Genomic DNA, 20,256 nt, shown 5'->3' on the forward strand with positions numbered 1-20,256 from the left:
TTGTCCTACATGGCAGTGGTTCATTTCAAGGACCCTCAGTTTGATATGCATTAGCGCAGCAGTCCTCAGCACCCCTATAGGGGGTCCTCAGAGATACAGGGGGTGGGGGGTGTTTGGGCAGGCCTTAAATAGAATGTATATAACAGGATGTTGGCCCGTTTGAACCGCCCTCAGCCCTCCACTTCCTGTGGTGGTGCGCCTGTGTTTTCATTCCCACTATCAACAATTTATACACATTCTGAATGGCCCTGCTGACGGATTCGGAAGCGCTGCTCAGAATCTGTTCTTGAGAGATTAGTAGCAGTGTGACAGATTTATTGAATAAAAGCAATACATTTATGAACACATGTCCATATGAACACAATAAGCCAGCGGCGGCGGTGATATCAATCATATCACAGCACGTAATCTGATGCAGCACTTGTCAGCAGTTACTGTAGTGGTGGGCAGGAGGAGTAGGACCATGGCTCTACGTCTCCCCGGTGAGCCTCCTCACTGGTAGGTGAGTAAGTAGGATACAACAGCAGTGACAACACACTAAATGTGTAGGGACGAACCAATTGGCAAAACGACAAAATAAAAGCACCAAAGAAATCTGCGAAAGGGGTCCAGGCATTCGATGTATATAGTATATAGGCTAACAGTGACACTTATGTGTTGAGTTACACTGTGAGCTTGTAGATCCGTTATGTTCTACACCAAATATCCAGCACCTAGAATAGACCCGGTCAATGCGGTGTAATAAGGGATTAAAAGGTTAAAGTTCTATTGTTCATGGTAATCATTGTTATAGGCTACTAGAGTGTTTGTTCAATAACTCAAGTAAAGCAGCAATCAGAAAATACATTTTCAGTTCAGGATATCATTTATTTTTTATTTATTTTTATAAAGTATATTTCAGGATATCAATCTTAACCAACCAGGAGAGAGAATCCCACACAGATTATCTTCGATTATTTATCGGGGCCGTCTGCTTTTCTTCCCCCCCGCCCCCTCCAGTAGGCCTATCACTCGTTTGTCCTGTATCACATAAGAGTTCTCTGCCCCGGGGATAATCAATACCACATAGACATGTGATCTACTGTAGTAGTAGGCATGTACTTACACTTTCGATATAAATCATTGAAATAAATTAAAGCCCAAAGGGATTTGTAAAATCACAACGATTTTGACAGACAGTCAGAACAAAAGGAAGAGACACTTTTTTCAGTTTTAGAACACAAATACATCCATTTTAATTTGAGAAAATACAAAAAGAAACCATGTACAATCTATGTACAACTTTTTGTACAAGACAGTATATTTATCAGCAGATTATATTTGACAGAGTCAAGTAGATCAACTCAGCACCATCAAATAATCCATTTATCTGTTATATCTTCGACAAATCCAAACAAAATTAGACTGCTATGTCAAAACTCCCGTTTCCTGCAGTGACGATGTGCCAACAAATATGATATGTGAAGCAATGTCCTGAATTCTTCTTGAACTGATAGGCAGAATAATAAAAGTTTTAGTTTTTCTCCAAAAGAAAAAAGAAATTTGACATAAAAAAATGCCAAATGCAATTTCAAAGTGTTAAGACTTAAATCCCTCCCATACCCCCCAAGAGTATCATATATTCTATTAACATCTAGCACATCTCCCAGCAAATAAGTTATTATATCCGTCCTTTACAGCAAGAAAATAGATTACCAAAAATAATGCAAGATACTATAACAGTAACGCATGACGCTTCAAGAGTATTCACTTCTTCGTCAAGTGGACAAGAACACTCCAGTGGCCGTGGACCCCCCCCCCCCCCCCGGGACCCCCGTAACCCACGACCCAAGTTTTTTTTTTTTTTTTTGCATCTTTCAGTCATCCATATCTTAATACACAAACAACAGAGTCCTAGTAATCTATGACCCTGTATCTAGAAACGTATCACCCCCCTCCCCAACAGTCAGTACGTACGACACACATCTAAAACTGACCTAGGATATGCATGATGAGAAGGAGCCGAGGTACACTACGGTTCATACCGTACCCCTTCTAGCCTCTCCTGAATGCCACTTTTCGCTGTAGTGGTGGGTCTTACTCATATAATGGGTCCACTCCTTTGACCGTTTGCACTGCCTGGCACACTGGACTGACATGGAGGCATTGATTGGCTTGGATGTTCTCCATGTCAGTGCAAAGACGCCGTTCTCTTCACTAGATTTAGACCGGACGGTTCCTCTGAGGAACCGGTCGGGGACTCGCAGCCCGTATCACAGACCAACTGACTGAATGACTGAAGGATGCTTTGTTCCATTTTAAACACCTTTCATGGCACTTCAAAATACACTCTAAAAGGGACTTTAGAGGTGTACATTGCAACGACTTAAAACATCGATTAGAAAAAAAAGAACATTTTGATATGGTGTTTGGAGAGAGAATGAGAGCACAGGTAGCAAAGTCACGCAAATGACATGGATTATTATTTATGTATTGGTGAGGCGTTCTGTGAATTTCCGTTTGCCCAAGAATGCAGTTCTGACTTCGGAAGAATGCTGAATTTAAGTACCTATGAATACAAATAAGCAGTGTGTGACAGTTTTCCTTGTATAATAACATGATGTATATTATTATTATTATGGTAACATATAATGACGAGAGCTGACAAAATGGAATGTAAACCCTGTAATAAAACAAATTTAAAAGAACACTAAAATTAAGGATGTTCTCAGTTTCTATAACCTTGCTGAATTGGTGTTACCCTCCATCTTTATGGTGGCTGATAAACCACGCCAAATTATACCTGCATTTTCCATGTGTCACATACTTCAGTAGTTTTCATGTTATATATGAATCCATGATAGCATCTTAAAATGTCAAAATACATGTTTCTCGTCTTTTTTTCGTTCTTCCTTTTTTCCCCCCAAACAAAACAATCAGTTTGTCAATTCAATGTAGAATGAGTCATAGCCAGTATCAAATATTAATAATTCCTTATTGTTATAATTATTATTCAGGCGAGAGAAAATTATGCCATCAAAAACCCAATTATACATACATTTTACTCACATATTTTCTCAAAAGAAATCTATTTGCTACAAAGTGTGACAACAATGTAATCACAGTTGAAAAGTTCACTTCAGGACAATGTGTGTGATGCTGCGGTATATTAAAGTCCACCACACCCAATAGACACACATCGTAAAGCTCAGGTCATTTTGTCCGTGGCCTTTGTACCAAAGCCCCAATAAGTCGTGCTTCCTCCTGCCCGCTGCGCAGCTGCCCCTGAGCCCCAAACCGACCCTGATCCAGCCCTACACTACCCCTGCTAACCTGGAGGCCCAAGCTACCCTCACTACCCTTGAGCTCCAGACTACTGTCACTACACAACAATTTCTAGCACAATATTAGCTTCTATCCCCCTTTCCAAAAGTGTTTCTTTAGAAATACCCCCCCCCCCCCCCCCTCTTGGCTAAACTGTCTCCTGGTTACATGATTTACATCTTTGCAATGCAATATTTAAAGGAGAAAATGAGCGCATATAGTGACGCTATGTTTGCTGCTCACGCCAGAACACTCTCCTCCCTCGCTGGGGACCTAATTTAGGTCAAGACGTCACTAATGAAGTTCATTCAGTCGTAGCTTGACTGAGAGCAGACAGAGTTGTCTTTTTAAGGATGAAGTTAGCATGAATACTCTGACCTGCTCTCCATCTGTGCGCACACACCAACACCCACTGTGATATCAAATAGACTTCTTTCAGCTGCACCTACTGTGTCTTCATTCCTGCGTGTGTTTTTTTTTCTCCGACGAGGGATGCTTTAGTAATAGATACTGACGTTGATGAATGGTTCATCCGGGCAGCCCAACGCCTCCAGATTGAGCCTTGTCTAAAGTACTTCTACAAACCACTCAACAGAGACAAGCTGTGCTGTGCTAAGACAAGGGCTGTCACAATGCAATTAGCATTATCGTCTCCAGAACGATGCCATTTGTTGAGGGGGGGGGGGGTTTTACAAATTTATTTCAGTATGTTATGATGCAGTGCAGATTGGGATATTATTTAAAACACAGAATCCTTCCATGTGCAGGTGACATTAATGGACTTATTTCTCTCTTTTTTCTCCTTTTCTTACTATAGCACTTTTCACTGGGTCACTGTATAAAAATAAGTATAAAATGATTATGCTTATGGATACAAAATAATCATGTTTATATGTATAAATTCCACGTTGATATTTTTCATTAGAACAAGCCAGGCCCTTGCCTTACCTCCAAAAGCCGTCATCACGCTCACAGTTGCATTTGGATCTAACAGTGCCTTGACATTATGGAAAGCAAAACAAAAAACAAAAACAAAACAACACTCATGTCTTTGCAGGCCAACATGAAGAACACAGATTTGAACACAGTGTTCTTAATCCCGGCCCATGACATACATGACCCCATTTCCTTCCAACTATGATTGAGCTTGTCTGTCCACCCCACGCAAATGGGGCAGAACGCTGGAGCAGCAAGCAGCAGCATTTGAGGCTTGTGCGACATCTTAGGTCGGCAACAGAGAACATCCAAGCCCTTTGCTGCCTCTGTGCCAACCCTGTGCCAGGCAGTGTCTCCAGTCAAAGGAGGAACCCATGATGCCCACGCTTATGCGATATGTGGCATTTTCTAGCTTAGGGCAAAGGTATTAAATCTTTTTTTTTCTTTTTTTTTTTTTTTAATAGACAACACATTCTGACAAGACAATTTGAATGTCCCATTTCTGTCTTCAGTGTGGCCACACGGCTGCTTGCTCTCATTAGTGCTGCACAATCATAGTTGGGGATTTTGTGTCAATTGCATTAGTGTAGTATGTCGTAGATCCAAAGCCCAGAGACTACACTTGTTGTTGTTCCTCCGTGGCCTTTGTGTTAGAGCCTTGATCCCACAAGCTGTTCCCGCCGGAAGGCGCACCATCACGCACACGCTCACGCAAGCACGCACACACACGGGTGCATGATGACGGCATTATCAGCGCAACACCAGAAGGGATGTACGTACGGCTGCGATGCACAAGCGCGTTAAGTCTCCCCCCCTCCAAACTCTCACGTATTCAGATGAAGTACATCGACTGCACTATTATTTTGTTAAGGTAGGGGGCGGGGTGGGTGGGGTTCAGGCACATACCATGCGATAGGAGCTTGAGACAGTCACAGATCCGACGATTCCGTATGACGTCATGAGCGGAACAAAGGGCTGGAGGTGCGTACAATACATGTACCAAAAAACGCTGCGGCGCATCATCTATAGCGTCACAAATGCAGGTTTTTTTTTTTTTTACCATGTGATTTTTTGCTGTGCAGAGGGGCTGGAATGATGCACTCTCACTCGGTCGGTTGTTCAAGCAGCGCGATCGATGTTCGTCACACCTTTTAAGCAATGGCACGATGTTCCACTTCCAGTAGCAAAGACAGCATGCCCTCCCGGTATCGACGCAGCGCACGCACGCACGCACAAACGCACGCACGCACGCACACCTTCAACCGCGTTCAGAAGCAGACACTTTCAGAGAGGTTTTCGGAGGAAGGGGGGTGTAGTGGGGGGTGGGTGGGGGATCTGGTCTGATGCTTCAAGTGGTTGTTATCTTTTTTTTCTTTACTTTTCTTTTTGTCCAAAAGACGAAGAAAGAAAAAGGAACTTGATCAGTTTTAGTGCAAATAGAACAGAAGCAGACAGGAGGGCGTGAGCTCCGCGAGCCCAGCTGGTGTGAGATGACAGCATCGGGGGGGGGGGGGGATCTTTGGGAGATGATGTGATCAGTTGTATTCCCGGGACCCTCCATCCTCCAAGCCCCCTGGAGTCTGGTCACACAAACAGGTCAACTATTGCAAAGAATTACAGGAAGTACTGTTACTGAAAATGGTGTCGTTGTTTTTTGTTTGTTTGTTTCTACTTCTTCTTCTTTCTTCTTTTTTTTTTCTTTTCTCAACTCTTTTAAACAATTCCAAAAAGTGCTAGAGGCGAGGGGGCTGTACAATCCTTATTTTTGATTGTCATTATGTACATATGGATACATTAATAAATAAAACAAAAACAAACAAAAAAAAATGTCTGAGAGTGTGGAAGTAACATTTAAAGGTATACACATAAAGGAGGTCCCTTCCAGTTTGTGTTCCTGTTCAACCCTTAAGAATGAGTGAGGAGAAATTATGTCAGTCTTCAATCATCATCATGATAACGTCTTCTTGCCATCTCTTTTGACAGAGCCTCCAGAATGTCTCATGAGTTCCTGCGGTCAGGCCTGGTTGTTCAGCATTCGTCTTCAACTTCTCTGATCGGTGGAATCAGACTACTGGTGGATTTGTACTGGTTGACTTGGTTGGCCATGTGAGTGCTCATGGGCTTTATCTGAATGTTCCGTGGATATGAATTTTCTGCTTCATCTGTAAACCATTTCTTTTCTGCAAAGCAAGACAAGAGACAGACGTTCAAGTTTCAGACAGCTCATTTGTGGAATTGTTCACAATGTTGCCGCCTCAGTTTAAAAGCAGTAGCCTAGGCACACAGCATATACAGTATAGTAGGGTAAATTATGCATAATTTGCATTGTGACATTTTTTATAATACCAGGGTATATTCATTGCTATATAATAGTCTAAGTAGATAAAAGCTGACGACTTTCATTCAAAAAAAAAAACTATGCAGTAGTTTGCTTCAAATAACTAATAACCTGATACTGTATGTACAGTGCCATTTCCTGATGGGGGAGCAGGGGGACCGATTGGGGCAAATATATATACATTTGGGGGTCCTTGACAGGAAAGGGTTTGAAATGACTGATTTAGTCTCTGGCGAGGAGAAGGTAGATGTCAGCCATAAGAAGTTTGTAAATTGTCTTCCAGCATTTCACAGCATCCACAAATGTCATCCTAGATGTCCTTCCTTTTGGCTGAAGTTGTAAATCAGATTTTTCTAGTTTGAACGCCTCAAAGTCAAAACCTCCAATGTGTGTTTGTGTTCATGGGGGTGTGTGTGCGCGCGCATGCGTGTGTGTGTGCGCGTGTCTACGTGAAATCGTGAATGTCAGCGAGCATAAGGCTGTGGGGGCCGTGTGTTACAGTGCAGGCATTTGATGTGTGGAATAGTGCCTGAGGTGAAGCAAGATGTCTGCCATCGCTCTCTCAGAGTGTCGCTGCTGCTGCTGCTGTGAAAGTTAGCCATGTCGCCTCAAACCACCATATCAGGCACGCAGGGCTATGAGAGCGGGTGCTCGCAGGCATACCCCCTCCATCTTCAATTTAGGCTCTAAATTTGTCACACCTCCCACTTCTTTCCTGCCGAGACTGATATGGCAACGGCTTGGACAGACTTTGTGGAAAGTTATGTGAAGGGAGGAGTGAGCGATTTGGCTGCACTGGAGGTCTTTGAAGGAGCCTGACCTATATGCCAGGTGTGATCTACTGAGCCTGCAGTCTGCTCATCCTTCACTGTGATAACAAAGCCTCTTGGCTCCGAGGTTTGTGCCGATGCCAAGGCGGTAACGAGCCTCTGCGGCGAGCGCCAGGATGGTGGTGGTGGTGGGGGGGGGGGGGGGGGTGGGTTATATACCAGTTTGTTATACCGTTGCTGTTTGCTGCAGAAACCTCTTATCTCCATATTTTAACGCCCCTACTTGATCATACTAGTGTCACACAAAAGCATCAAAAGTAGCAGATCCGCAAGCTCAAAATGCGACGCTGTAGATCTGCTACTTTTGTTACAGTTTTGGACCCGATATATAACATTTTCACTTGAACTTAACTGTAATTCAGGTGTGTGTGTGTGTACGTGTGCACGTGTGTGTGTGTGTGTGTGTGTGTGTGTGTGTGTGTGTGTGTGTGTGTGTGTGTGTGTGTGTGTGTGTGTGTGTGCGTGTGTGCGTGCGTGCGTGTGTGCGTGCGTGTGCGTGCGTGCGTGCAAGCGTGTGTGTTTGTTCATGTTGTGACTATTTAAACACTTTCAACCTGGTGTCCCTGTTTTGGGGAGCTTCTACATTTCACTATTTTATTTTTGAAGCCATTTTGCAATGGGGGGGGGGGGGTTATGGCTCTGGCTATAGGGGTCCGTGGCATGGTAGAGTTTGTGGAAACCCCTGGGCTATACTGAACCATAACAGCATAGAAAATAATGACATCAAAAGTCATCAGGTATAGCATTCAATAATAGGAAAAAACATATGCAAACACACAGACCTCTCACACAATGCAAACCATTATCAGCTTGGAATAAATAATAATAAACCAAGAAAGGAAAAATCATAATAAATAAATAAAAGGTATGATGAAAATCATTTTTAAATAAAAGATTGGAAGAAAGTATTCAGCCATAAGAGGGGATCGATCTGCCTGAAAGAAAGAAAATCAAAGGTAAATAATGTCCAGTGAGGAAGTCTTTGAGGTCAAACAGCACAGGAAGATGAGCAGGTTTCAACCTCATGCAGAGTGACTATGACTGACCGGAGGTTTCAACCTCATGCAGAGTGACTATGACTGACAGGAAGGTATAGGTGGAGGCAGCGGCACACGTTTTGCTTTCCAGACGAAAGCAAAACTTAAACTGAGGCATGATAATCATATTAGAATAATGATTTTATATATATATATATATATATATATATATATATATATCTTTTACATAGAATCTCAAGAAAACAAATATTCACCAACAAGATCAGAACAGAAAGGAAAACTCCCCTGGTCATAACAATCTCCACGAGAGGACATGGTTATGACTGTAACCCCTGTGTAAAAGGTTGCTAAGTCATGCAGAATCGTTAATTTGGCGTACCTTGGCTCATTCTATTCATCCTTGTTGCACTTCAGAAAGAGAGGTAAGTAATCTACTGTAAGTTAAGTGGTATTTACTGTACACTGTATGAAGCAGATAACAAAACGTGACATATACTGTGAAGACTGTCTAAGATTAATGTTATACGTCTTTACATATTTTAAGATGTATCCATTCAGCATTCATCGATTAGTCATTCCTCTGAGTGTGACAGCATGATTGTAACAAATCTGCATGCTTTTCTTTAATAAATAACTTAACATTAGCTAAATGCTTTTGCCTTGCGCTGCATTACGCCAAATTTATGCTCCGTTCCACGATGGAAAATAGCCGAATCTACAAGCGAAGCATTATGAGATTGTTGTTTCGGCAATTTTCCGTACAACAAAGTATAAATCAGGCTTTGTTCACCTGGTAGGTATAACCTGAAAATTTCAAAATGAATCCTTTTTTTTAGGGGGAGGAGTAATTACTGTGGGAGTATTTGAGTCAAAAATATTTGACCAAATTTGAATTCTAACTCTTGTCTTCTGCAAAAATATATAAAAAGGAAACAGGAAACGATAGCTTACTAACATGGGACATGCAGTAAAGCAGTACACATATATGCACCATGGATAACAAAACATCAACAGTGCTCATGAGAGATGGGCTTATGAGTGTCAGTCAGCTAATCAACTTAATCATAGACAGGCTAAACAGCTATAATAAATACAATCAAACCACAATACATGACTATGTTTCTATTGTCACGAATCAAGTATTTAGAGTACAAAAATGGTAAGTCAACGACACGTTCAACAACAACCACAAAAACAACGTGTTGGACGCAAATGATGGGAATATTAAAACAGAGAAAACTTCAGTGTATAATTATACCTATTGAACGCACACTGTAAAACCCTGAGTGTTCATTATAACCTGTAAACCCGCACAGGTACGTTTTTACACTATCAGTGTCCCTATTTTGGGCGTGTAGGCAAAAATAACAAAAATAGCCTGTGGTAGATAAATCATTAATTTTTGCTTTATTATTGTGGATTTGTTTCCAGCTACTGTATTATGGCTGTGCTCAACTATGTATGTTTCCACTCTGTGTGTGAATGCGTTGATGGTCACTATGGTAGCGTTGCCATGACAGCCTGGACCACATGCAAGGTGAGGATGGAGAAAAATGCAGAAACGATGGACACTGATGCACACGTAACAAACACACACAGAACACACTCACACTCACACTCACACTCACACTCACACTCACACTCACACTCACACTCACACTCACACTCACACTCACACTCACACTCACACTCACACTCACACTCACACTCACACTCACACACACACACACACACACACACACACACGTGTTGACTACAGTCCACAAACAGTACACACGCAGCAAAACAAAAATCATCAGAGATACACACACACGCACACCACTGCGTACACAGTTACATACTTCTGTTTGTCGCGAGACTCCCGGCTCTTACTGCTGCGGTTCTGCCGGTTGGTGGGGGGGATGGAGTGGACGGAGGAGCTCTTTTTGCTGGAGGAATGGGAGGAGTGGGAGGAGTGCGACAGACTGGCCCGGGACTGGCCAGCGTTGTGGTCAAACTGCATGAGGCAGAAGATCAGGTCCGTCGGCACCAGCTCAAACTCGTACGGTGGGTTGGTGATCACGTACCTTTCGCCACACACGCATGAACGCGCACGCACGCACGCACGCACGCACGCACGCACGCACACACACACACACACACACACACACACACACACACACACACACACACACACACACACACACACACACACACACACACACACACACACACACACACACACACACACACACACACACACACACACACACACACACACACACACACACACACACACACACACACACACAATGTAGTTAGTTCAAAGTTAGTTCAACAAAGTTCGCTCGGGCCATTAGGCAGAGAATAGCGTACAGATCAGTGTTTCTCAACCGTTTTTTATTTTATTTTTAAGGACTGTGTGGGATGGGTTTACGAGCATCTACTGTACTCTGTGAGATCTGGTCATTTTAACTCTTGACTGTAGAGAGATGACTTCCGCACACCCGGTTTAATTTTCAGTAGGTGCGTATACGTAGGTCCTAGCAGAGCAGCAAACGTATGGAGAAGGAGGAGAGACCCGCACACCGCCACTTGCTGGTTCAAGAGTTGTATTTAAATAAGTCATAGCAACGTTTCGGCCTTCTTCAGGCATGTACAAAATGGAACCAAACTTGACTGTACAAATGGAACCAAACTAAACCATTTCGTACAGTTCCAGCAGGGAATCCCAGACGTCACGTTCCCTGGCGATACCGAGGCGTTCATAGATAGAGACGATGGAGATACAATCCCCCACACCCCCATCTGGTCCTTCGTCTGCCCCGTGGTTTCTTGGTCTTCGTTCCCCTAGGGAGACGCTCATGAGGCATCCGAAATAACTGTCTCCTTTCCACGTAAAGGAGCAGTGGCTCTACTCTGAGACTCCCTCCCGGGTGACTGAACTTCTCACCCATCCAATAGCGTGAGAAAACTCATTTTGGCCACTTGTATCCGGGAACTTGTATATTTCTCATTTACTTGTCACTTACATGCTGCATAGCGGTATATGTATATGTCACTTACACGTTCTTGTAAAGTGTGTTGGTGAGTAGGGCTGTTGTACTGAACCTACCTCTTTGTGCACCCGCTCGGCACAGTCATGTGAGCATCTCTTAGTCTGTAGATGCCGAAACACAGCATGTTGTAAGTCTTCAGCGCTTTACAGAACAAATCCCCGTAGCATCCGCCATCCTGAAACCCAGTGGAACAGAAAAACAGCGTTAGTGTGTGCCTGGTGTATAGCTAGTATAGCTATGCAACTCAAGATGACAGCCGGACAGTGCAATACTCATTTTGAAATTGAACAGTACATTAAAATGTCTATCTGTAAATATTCAAGGTGAGGAATATGCAATAGAGTAACATAAACATGGCTCGGTGCTGCACAAACAGGAAGCAGCTGCCACTTACCCCCAAGTCTGCGAAGGGCCCGTCGTAGAGCGCCAGCTGGGCCACACGACAGCGGTCTCGGTTGGCCAGGGTCTGCGGCGTGCTGTAGCCCCCCCTGAGAGCGTTCTCTTCAGCCAACAGGGCCTCCAGCTCGGGGGTGGCGCCCCCTGTGACCAGCGTGCGAATCAGGGTGAGGATATTATCGTTGAAGTATGTCTGGGGAGATGAGAGAGAAAAAATGCCTTTATAGTCACAAGGAGAAAGGAGGAGAAAGGTGGCACGTTGAGGGGAGATGACACAGGTTGCTATCTAGACCAACGTTTCCCTAACAATGGAACCATTCTTATGTGTCGCGAGTTTCCAACAACAAAAAAGGTTTTCAAAAAAGGATATTAAAAACCTTTTAAGAGATAGAGAATCTACACAATCAGGAGTGCATGCTAGATGTGCTGTACCGGGGAACAATGGTTTTGCCGGTGATATGTTTCTAGCACCTCTATGTGACCGCGCCCTTTATAATAAATTATAATATGGTAATAATAATATGGTCGGTGTCTCAGAGGAGGGATGTGGACACTGGACAGTTCAGAAACCCAATTAAGAGTGACATCATCGGTTGGTCATTTCAAACAACATGTCATTTATAAAATAATTATAGCATGCCAACTTTCTAGAAATAGAAAGCCTTCATTATGATGTCACTGGTAGGCGTGTCTGAGCCACAGATTGAGTAGACAAAAAGGTGCCATAATGATCATTAGTGAGGACCAGTTATATGAAGATGGAGAAGTGGTCATTTAAGGTTAAGCATTGCTTTGTGGCTTAAGAGGGTAACATTTTGCAGTGCCGTTTCAACACATCTCTCCTTCACTGCATACAGTAACCACTGTACCTACAGTATATGCACCGCCGTGTGATCCGTTTCTGGTGAACCAGACACTTCTGCTGTGCTCCGCGGGGTGTCAGGCTCTCTGTTATCCCCCCTCCCTCCCGTCAGAGCCCCTCGCCTTTCCCCCGCATCGTGGAGACAGGCGGTGTCACTCGGCGCGGCCGGGGCCAGAGTGGCAGCTCCTCTCCCTGGGCAGCCTGTCCTGACAGCCCTGCGGGAGTCTCATGATGGATGAGCACTGTCCATTAGCAGGCCTCACCTCTGACCAGCAGCCACACTACAGCTGACGCCTGCCCTGCCACACCCCCTCCCCTCTCCCTCATCCACAGAGAGAGAGAGAGAGAGCTGGTGGAATTGAGCCATCACAACACTGCAGGGAAATATTGCGTTGCAGCGGTCTGTTCCAGCGGAAACCTTGTATCTCCATCATCGTTACTGTCATGCGGACGCCTCTCTGAATTTTAACTTTTTGTGTGTTATTTAAAGTAATTAACGCTCCTAGGTAGTTAATTCCAGTGTCACACAAAAGCATCACAAGTAGTTTCGAACTTGTGGATCTGCTACTTTTGATGCTTTTGAATTTGAATCCTGAAAAATAACAGTTTTGGACATAATTATGAGGTTTCCACCCGACTAAGAGACGGTATTTGAACCTTTTTTTTCTTCTTCTTTTGTTTTCTGTAAATGAAAACCCTATACTTCGTCATACTACAGTGCCACACAAACATATAGCAAGAATAGCCAATCTATACAAGTACAAGATTGTAGATGGCCTATTTTGGAAAATATATTTCAAGCTAAAGTGGTTTGTGAGTGCCTAAGAAGTTTTTCATTGGCTGTACTGACAACCTATCGTCCTGATTGGCTGCCTCGTCTCTAGGCAACCACACACTTTTTACCTCTAGCCGACCTCTCAGCCATGGGATATAAGGCAGCAGCTGGTAATACATTTATGTCAGCTATTCTTTTTTTTTCTATTTTTCTTCTTTTTAAGAGATAGAGATTGAAAACTAATTAACAAGTGCTTGCGACTAAAATAATATAACTACATGGATCCATTGGAACGCAGGTAATTCTTTTCCAGAAATGTGCTTTTGGACATACGAGGTTTCCATCCGACCGTGGCAATAAGTCGGGAGTAGGAAAAGAAATAAAGGTTCTGAAGGTTCTTTTCCTGTCTTTGATATACCTCGATACAGAGTTGACACTGGCAGGAGATAAAAGACATCTCCTTTTTTCATTTTTTTTGCCTGCTATGGCCCACCCTCGTGTCATAACGTGCCATTAAGTTGAACTTCGGCGCTTTACCTTGTTAAAAGATCTAATAAGGCCCTTGAAAGTCGAATCCCTGACACTTTAGATGGGGGGGGAAATGGTTGCGACGAAGACTCCCCCTTTTGATGTCAGCGGAAGCATGCATGGCGGTGAAGTGTGATCGATGTGGCGTTCCACTTTACAAACTTCTGCCTACTTTAGAAAACGCCAGAGCATCTGCATCCGTTATCCTTGTTTAACTCGTTAAAACCAGGGAAAGCGACATTTAGCTTTTGGCTTTTAACATACCAGTAGGATTTTCGGAAATCGCTTAGGGTGTAGAACAGTGGTTATAAAAAAATAGCAGATTTACAAGCTCACAGTGAGTCACTTCGTGCCGTGCTGTGAAGCTTGTACATCTGCTATTTTAATAATAATCTTGAAAGTTTTTATGTTAAGTGAATCATTTTGATATATATAATTTTTAACACAAATCTTCTCTTCTGGGGGTCCCTGGCACAAAACATTTCATTTTGGGGTTCCTTGGCACGAAAAAGTTTGAGAACTACATTTTGTAGAATTGGCCTCAGGTCTTAATGGGTTAAAAAATATATATATATATATAAAAAAAAAAACCTTACCTTCATGGTGTGTTGATTTACACACACTGCTAAAATCTGTGGTGTTCACGAGACGGCATTAGACTTTAATAGTATTCGTGATACAGCTGTAAAACTTTTGCCTTCCATAAACCTTGGTAATAAAAAAGAGCAAGAACCCCCGATGGTCGATACAGAATGTTATCATAAACATTTGATCATAAACCCTGACCCTGGTCCACCCATTGTGCCTCACTTCCACATTAGTCTGGAGTACTTTCTTCTTATTAGGTGTTGTCATTGTAGGGACAGACCAATCAACTAGAACAAGAGGTTCTCAAACTGTGGGGGGGGGGCATAGAGAAACATAGCTTTGACTACTTTGATAAGACACAATGTCATGGTAAATTTATTTTCTTATACATAACGGTATTCATATTCAAGGCTATAGGCTAAAGGCTACTTACTATATGTTTAAATTAAGCTTAATTTTGGCTTTAACTTTGACCGCAAGTGTTGTAAAAAAGAGAACCCCTGATCCAACAAAGAAGCTACAGCAGATACCGTAGTGTTTGCAACGTGTGATCAAACAAAGCAAAACGGCCTCCATCTTCTACACTACAGTCATCTACTTTCTGCCTTCTGGCGTTTTTCTCTCAGATTCTTCTCAGTCTGTCTCCCATCAAAGTTATTGCTGTCTGTATCCGTTTGTCTCAGTGTAATCTCTGTATCTATGTATCTGTGTAAATCTTTATCTCTCTGTATCTGTGTATCTATGATCTCCATCTCCTGGAGATACAACCAGTGCAACAAACAAACACGAAACAACACACTGCACCTTCATAACGCTCCATCTTAGCTTGTTCAACATGTATGTTATTAAGTCAAAGGCAAACACACGCTGTTCCCTAACAGCCCACACAATTATAGTATATATACGCACGCATGCACGCACCCACGCACCTGTAGTAACAGTGAGGACCACCCTGTTGAAGGCCACCGAGCTAGAGCATAGCGCAGTGTGTGTGTGTGGCGGTTTACTGTTACTCACAGCGCTCATGAGGGAGTCGAGCACGCTGACGGCGAAGGCCGTCCCGCAAGCAAAGGGCTGGGTGAGGTACAGCTCCGTGTCGGGGTCGTCGTCATCGTCCTGGTCCAGGAACTGGACGTTGGAGTCGTTCACTGAGAGAAACGACACACACTCGTCTTAGAGGCGGACACTATGACCCCAAACACAACACACATTAACAGCACGCGCAAACCAACACATGCACGCACATGCACACGCACGCACACGCACACGCACACGCACACGCACACGCACACGCGCACACACACACACACACACACACACACACACACACACACACACACACACACACACACACACACACACACACACACCTGAGAGTGCAGGAATCATATCTATTTTGTTCTTTTCTCTCAGTCAGTCTTTTGGAAGAATCAAATATCACAATCTTTTTTGGACATTAGATTTATTTTTAATTTGTCAAAAAAAATCAAAAATAGTGAAAATGTATTTATTAATTAATTTATTATATTGTGTATACCATATAAAATGATTTTTAACTTTTTTGTTTTAAGTTTAAAGAACAAAATAAGGTATACAGTAAGTGATTAAAACCAGGAAGAGACAACACGCCTTTGTTTTTTCTCGGCTTGATTACTGCAATGCACTTTTTTCAGGACTGCCTAAGAAAACAACTGACAGATTACAACTTGTCCAAAATGCAGCAGCCAGAGTTTTAACTAGAACTAAGATGAGAGAACATATTACTCCAGTTTTGGCATCACTGCACTGGCTTCCAGTTGTTTTTAGGATTGATTTGATTGAAATTATTTTACTTGTCTATAAAGCTCTCAATGGTCTCGCACCTTCCTACCTACTTGACTGCCTGCCTAAATATGTCCCAAACCGCCCCCTAAGGTCTTCCACCGCCGGCCTGCTCGCTTTGCCCAAAAAAATGGCAACAAAAAAATACGGGGAAGCAGCTTTTTGCTTCTACGGGCCGTCGGCATGGAACAAGCTCCCACTGTACCTTCGTCAGGCAGCCTCTGTAGACATTTTTAAAGCTCAGCTCAAGACCCACTTCTACAACATTGCCTTTAATTTATCTTGTATTTTTTATTTTTCATGTCCTCACTGTACTGCATTACTGCTTGTTTTTTAATGTCGTTGCCTTGCTTTTCTTTTATTCTCCATTGTTCTGTAAAGCACTTTGAGCTGCATTTCATGTCATGAAAGGTGCTATACAAATAAAGTTTTATTATTATTATTATTAACAGTATTATTTTACGATATGCAAAATCTTTGAGCATATCTATAGTGTCATATCACAATATGGTTATAATATTGACATGCCGCCTAGCCCTGTTTGCAAGTATCCTGGCAAGGTATCATTGCCCACACAAGGTCTCAGGTGCGTGGGTACTGACGAGAAGGGTGCTGACATGTGGGGATAATGGTGTTAATGTAATTACACACATTAGATGTTTTTACTATACGGTACCAATTCACTTGTTTCTGACAACTGACATCTTCGATTGTCCATGAAATATTCTCAACGGACCATAATATGAAGATATATGCATGACTAAACTATTACATTATTACATATCAGTGGTTCGCAAAGTTATTTAATTCCAAGGACCCGCCTAACACGGGTACAAATGGACCCTTGACGGGTCCATTTGGATGCATTGTTACAGACTTACTAACTTTAATGGCCCTAACGTGACAACAGCATAACGTCTCTGTCGGGTGGAAAAGTAGCAGATCGGCAAGTTCCAAAAGCTTGCAGATCTGCTCATTTTGATGCTTTTGTGTGACAGTCACACTAGTATGATCAACTAGGGCGTTAATTTACGAAAGAAACTCAAAAAGTTAGAATATGGAGATAAGAGGTTTCTGCCTGACAGTGACAGTATGCTACAATGCTGAGAGGTTCAGAGCAAGGATATACAAACTGCATATTTCATCTGCACTACGGTATATATAATTATAATATATATACATCACGTGCAAAATGCATTTGAGAAGTTCAAATGACAAACATAATAATAAACCATGTTTGGAGAGAAAACCAATGACAACATTACTAGCCATTATAGAAGCCCCTTGCTATTGCAGTGAATCAATCATAGGTTAATGCTTCAACAGCAGTTGCAGATTGTTGAAGTTGATAAGTATAAGTTGATAGTATAAGTGCAAAGTATAAGTTGATTCTGTGCTTGTAAGAAAATTCAGGGCTTCTGTAGAGGCTAGTTTCTAGCGTGAGACCGTCATGCACTCAACTAACTTGCATTCCATAGCTTTCTTTGATATCTGAGAGAAATGTGTTTGGCCACACATTCGGAGATATACAACTCAAATATTTACCTGTGTCCTGAAAGTCAAATTTAAAATACAATAGAATGCAACCCCCGGTGACAAAAATACCCTTAGGCAAACCCTTTTATCGCACACATGTACCGAGATTAACAACTCAAATAACTTAGCTTTGAGATTAACAGCTCAAATACAATGGAATGAATACATATGAATGAATGACCTGTGTGAATGAAGAAGAAACGTAATATACGCGAGGAAACATGTGGAACATAATTGGAAACGATCAAATCCCAGCGTCTTCGGTGTGACAACCAAGCACTCCTCCGAGGGCCTGTCTATAAAAACCTAGATGCCTCATTCTCCGTTTGACTCCCTGCTCTTTATAGTGAGACATTTAGATTGTGTCAAAGGTCATGTGTCACATGATTTTTGACCTGAAGGTCAAGATTCAATTTATCCCCTGAGCAAGCAGGGTCTATTAGATCAATGGTAAAACATCCGGGTTCAAATCTGGGGTAGAAGAGGAAAGTTCCATAGTGCAGCTTTAACACAGAGAGTGTACAAATGGATCCAAATGGACCTGTAACCATTTTGTCCACTCTTGTGGTGCGTTCAGACTTGGGTGGTTAGAGCGGCGCGATTACATACAAAGTCAATGCAAAGATGAGAATTGCGCGAACGGGCACAAACTGGACGAACCGAGGCGAATATAAATATTCAGGTCTGAACGCAGCTTCAGTTACAGACCCAAATAGGGTCCATTTGGACCCCTGATGGTCCCCAGACCCCACGCTGAGAAACAGTGGTGCCTCAGCCTGCGTTTGGCTTATTTCTAGCGACAATAGACACAGTGAACGCTTTCTGAGTGTGGACCTATAGCGTAATTTGAAAAGCAGCACAACGTCCAAGCTTCAGAGGGGAATAAGGTCTGGCGGAAGGGATCCATCCGGGTGCTTGAAAATAAACAATAATAACAAACCCAAAAAAGGGTTGATCTCAAGTTGTCTTTTTTTTTTAGATATATGTTTTTCTTTTTTTTCTCAGCCCTTTCTGTGTGCTGTGAAACAGAACAATGTCAGTCAAAGAGACAAGGACGCAAACGGAGCCAGGCTGTATGGAGTGAACCGGGGTGGGTGGGGGTGAGGCCTGGTGATGAGAGGTGTAGTGAGGTACGGTACTGTAGGTGGGTGGGTGGGTGAGGGTGAGGCCTGGTGATGAGAGGTGTAGTGAGGTGGTACTGTAGGTGGGTGGGTGGGTGAGGGTGAGGCCTGGTGATGAGAGGTGTGGTGAGGTGGTACTGTAGGTGGGCGGGTGGGTGAGGGTGAGGCCTGGTGATGAGAGGTGTGGTGAGGTGGGTGGGGGTGAGGCATGGTGATGGAGAGGTGTGGAGAGGTGATAGGTGGGTGGGTGGGTGGTTGGGTGGGTAGCGCCGGTGTTACCAAAAGAGCCACAAGGACAGACTGAGCATGATCAGAAATGTCTGGCGATGCTCTGAAAATGCCATTTAAAAAAATACATAATAATAAACCACCTAAGAAACAACAACAACAACAACAACAAAGCAGCCAACGGCAACAGCAACAATACCAAAAATCGTTGCAAGAGAGTTGGAGAAAAGGTAGGGCTGGGCAATTAACCGAAAATACATCGAAACCAATATATATATTGTTTTGTTATTTTAAATAATCGACTGAATCGATTAGTCGAATTAATCCTGCATTGTACAAAAATAGCTAGTATAGATCCGTTATTTCCAGCAAAAAAAAGAGAAAAAAAAAACGTTCATTGAACTCATTCAAGGCAAAAGCGAGGACATAATGGTGATAAGGACTTTGAAGTGGTATATGGCCCAGCCCTAAGACAAGCCGATGACGGTGAGGAGGGGCGGAGCAGCATAGCGGACGATGGGAGGACGAAGGCTCGGCTCTCTTACCCAGCTCCGTTATCATTTGAATGTTGATCCCACTTTTTTTTTCCTGACTCAACGAAACCAAAGGCAGAAGTTTGCCAGGTTTAGCTAATGGAACGATGAGAACAAGTGTGGAAGAAAGTGGGGGAGAAATGGCGTGTAGTTATTGAAAACGGATTGGAGGAATAAATAAAAAAAAGGGTACCACTACCTTGATATGTTAATGTTTCTTCCCAACCAAACACCCGTGAACCTGTGATATGCTAGTACAATTGAATTAGCCCTTCACTAAATCCCACCCCAAAAAAGTGATTGTCCAATGCCAATCCAAATAGTTTAGCAACGGTTGCTATGCAGGTCAAGCTTTCTTCGCTGCTAACGTGCCTATTGGACAAGGATGGGTTGGGGAGGGACTTAGTTTGAAGGGCTAATTGATC

At 42.9% G+C, this 20,256-nt stretch overlaps 1 protein-coding gene across 11 annotated transcripts in view; it reads right to left on the reverse strand.

Moving 5' to 3' along the window:
* Positions 1-1,207: 1,207 nt before the first annotated feature.
* kcnma1a (potassium large conductance calcium-activated channel, subfamily M, alpha member 1a) overlaps positions 1,208-20,256 on the reverse strand; it is a 263,823-nt gene continuing 244,774 nt past the window's right edge. For 10 of the 11 annotated variants that reach the window (XM_083775287.1, XM_083775296.1, XM_083775291.1 and 7 more), the window contains 5 exons: positions 15,610-15,740; positions 11,838-12,032; positions 11,500-11,618; positions 10,247-10,471; positions 6,254-6,419 (listed from right to left, as the gene is read on the reverse strand). In XM_083775287.1, coding sequence (XP_083631413.1) covers positions 6,398-6,419; positions 10,247-10,471; positions 11,500-11,618; positions 11,838-12,032; positions 15,610-15,740 — 692 coding nt within the window. In that variant the 3' untranslated portion in view covers positions 6,254-6,397. Of the gene's footprint in view, positions 6,420-8,784; positions 8,814-10,246; positions 10,472-11,499; positions 11,619-11,837; positions 12,033-15,609; positions 15,741-20,256 lie in introns of all 11 variants that reach the window. The other variant, XM_083775288.1, reaches the window with a different exon arrangement.

The sequence above is a fragment of the Protomyctophum parallelum genome (assembly GCF_964188405.1).
Source record: "Protomyctophum parallelum genome assembly, chromosome: 10".
NCBI classification, from domain to species: domain Eukaryota; kingdom Metazoa; phylum Chordata; class Actinopteri; order Myctophiformes; family Myctophidae; genus Protomyctophum; species Protomyctophum parallelum.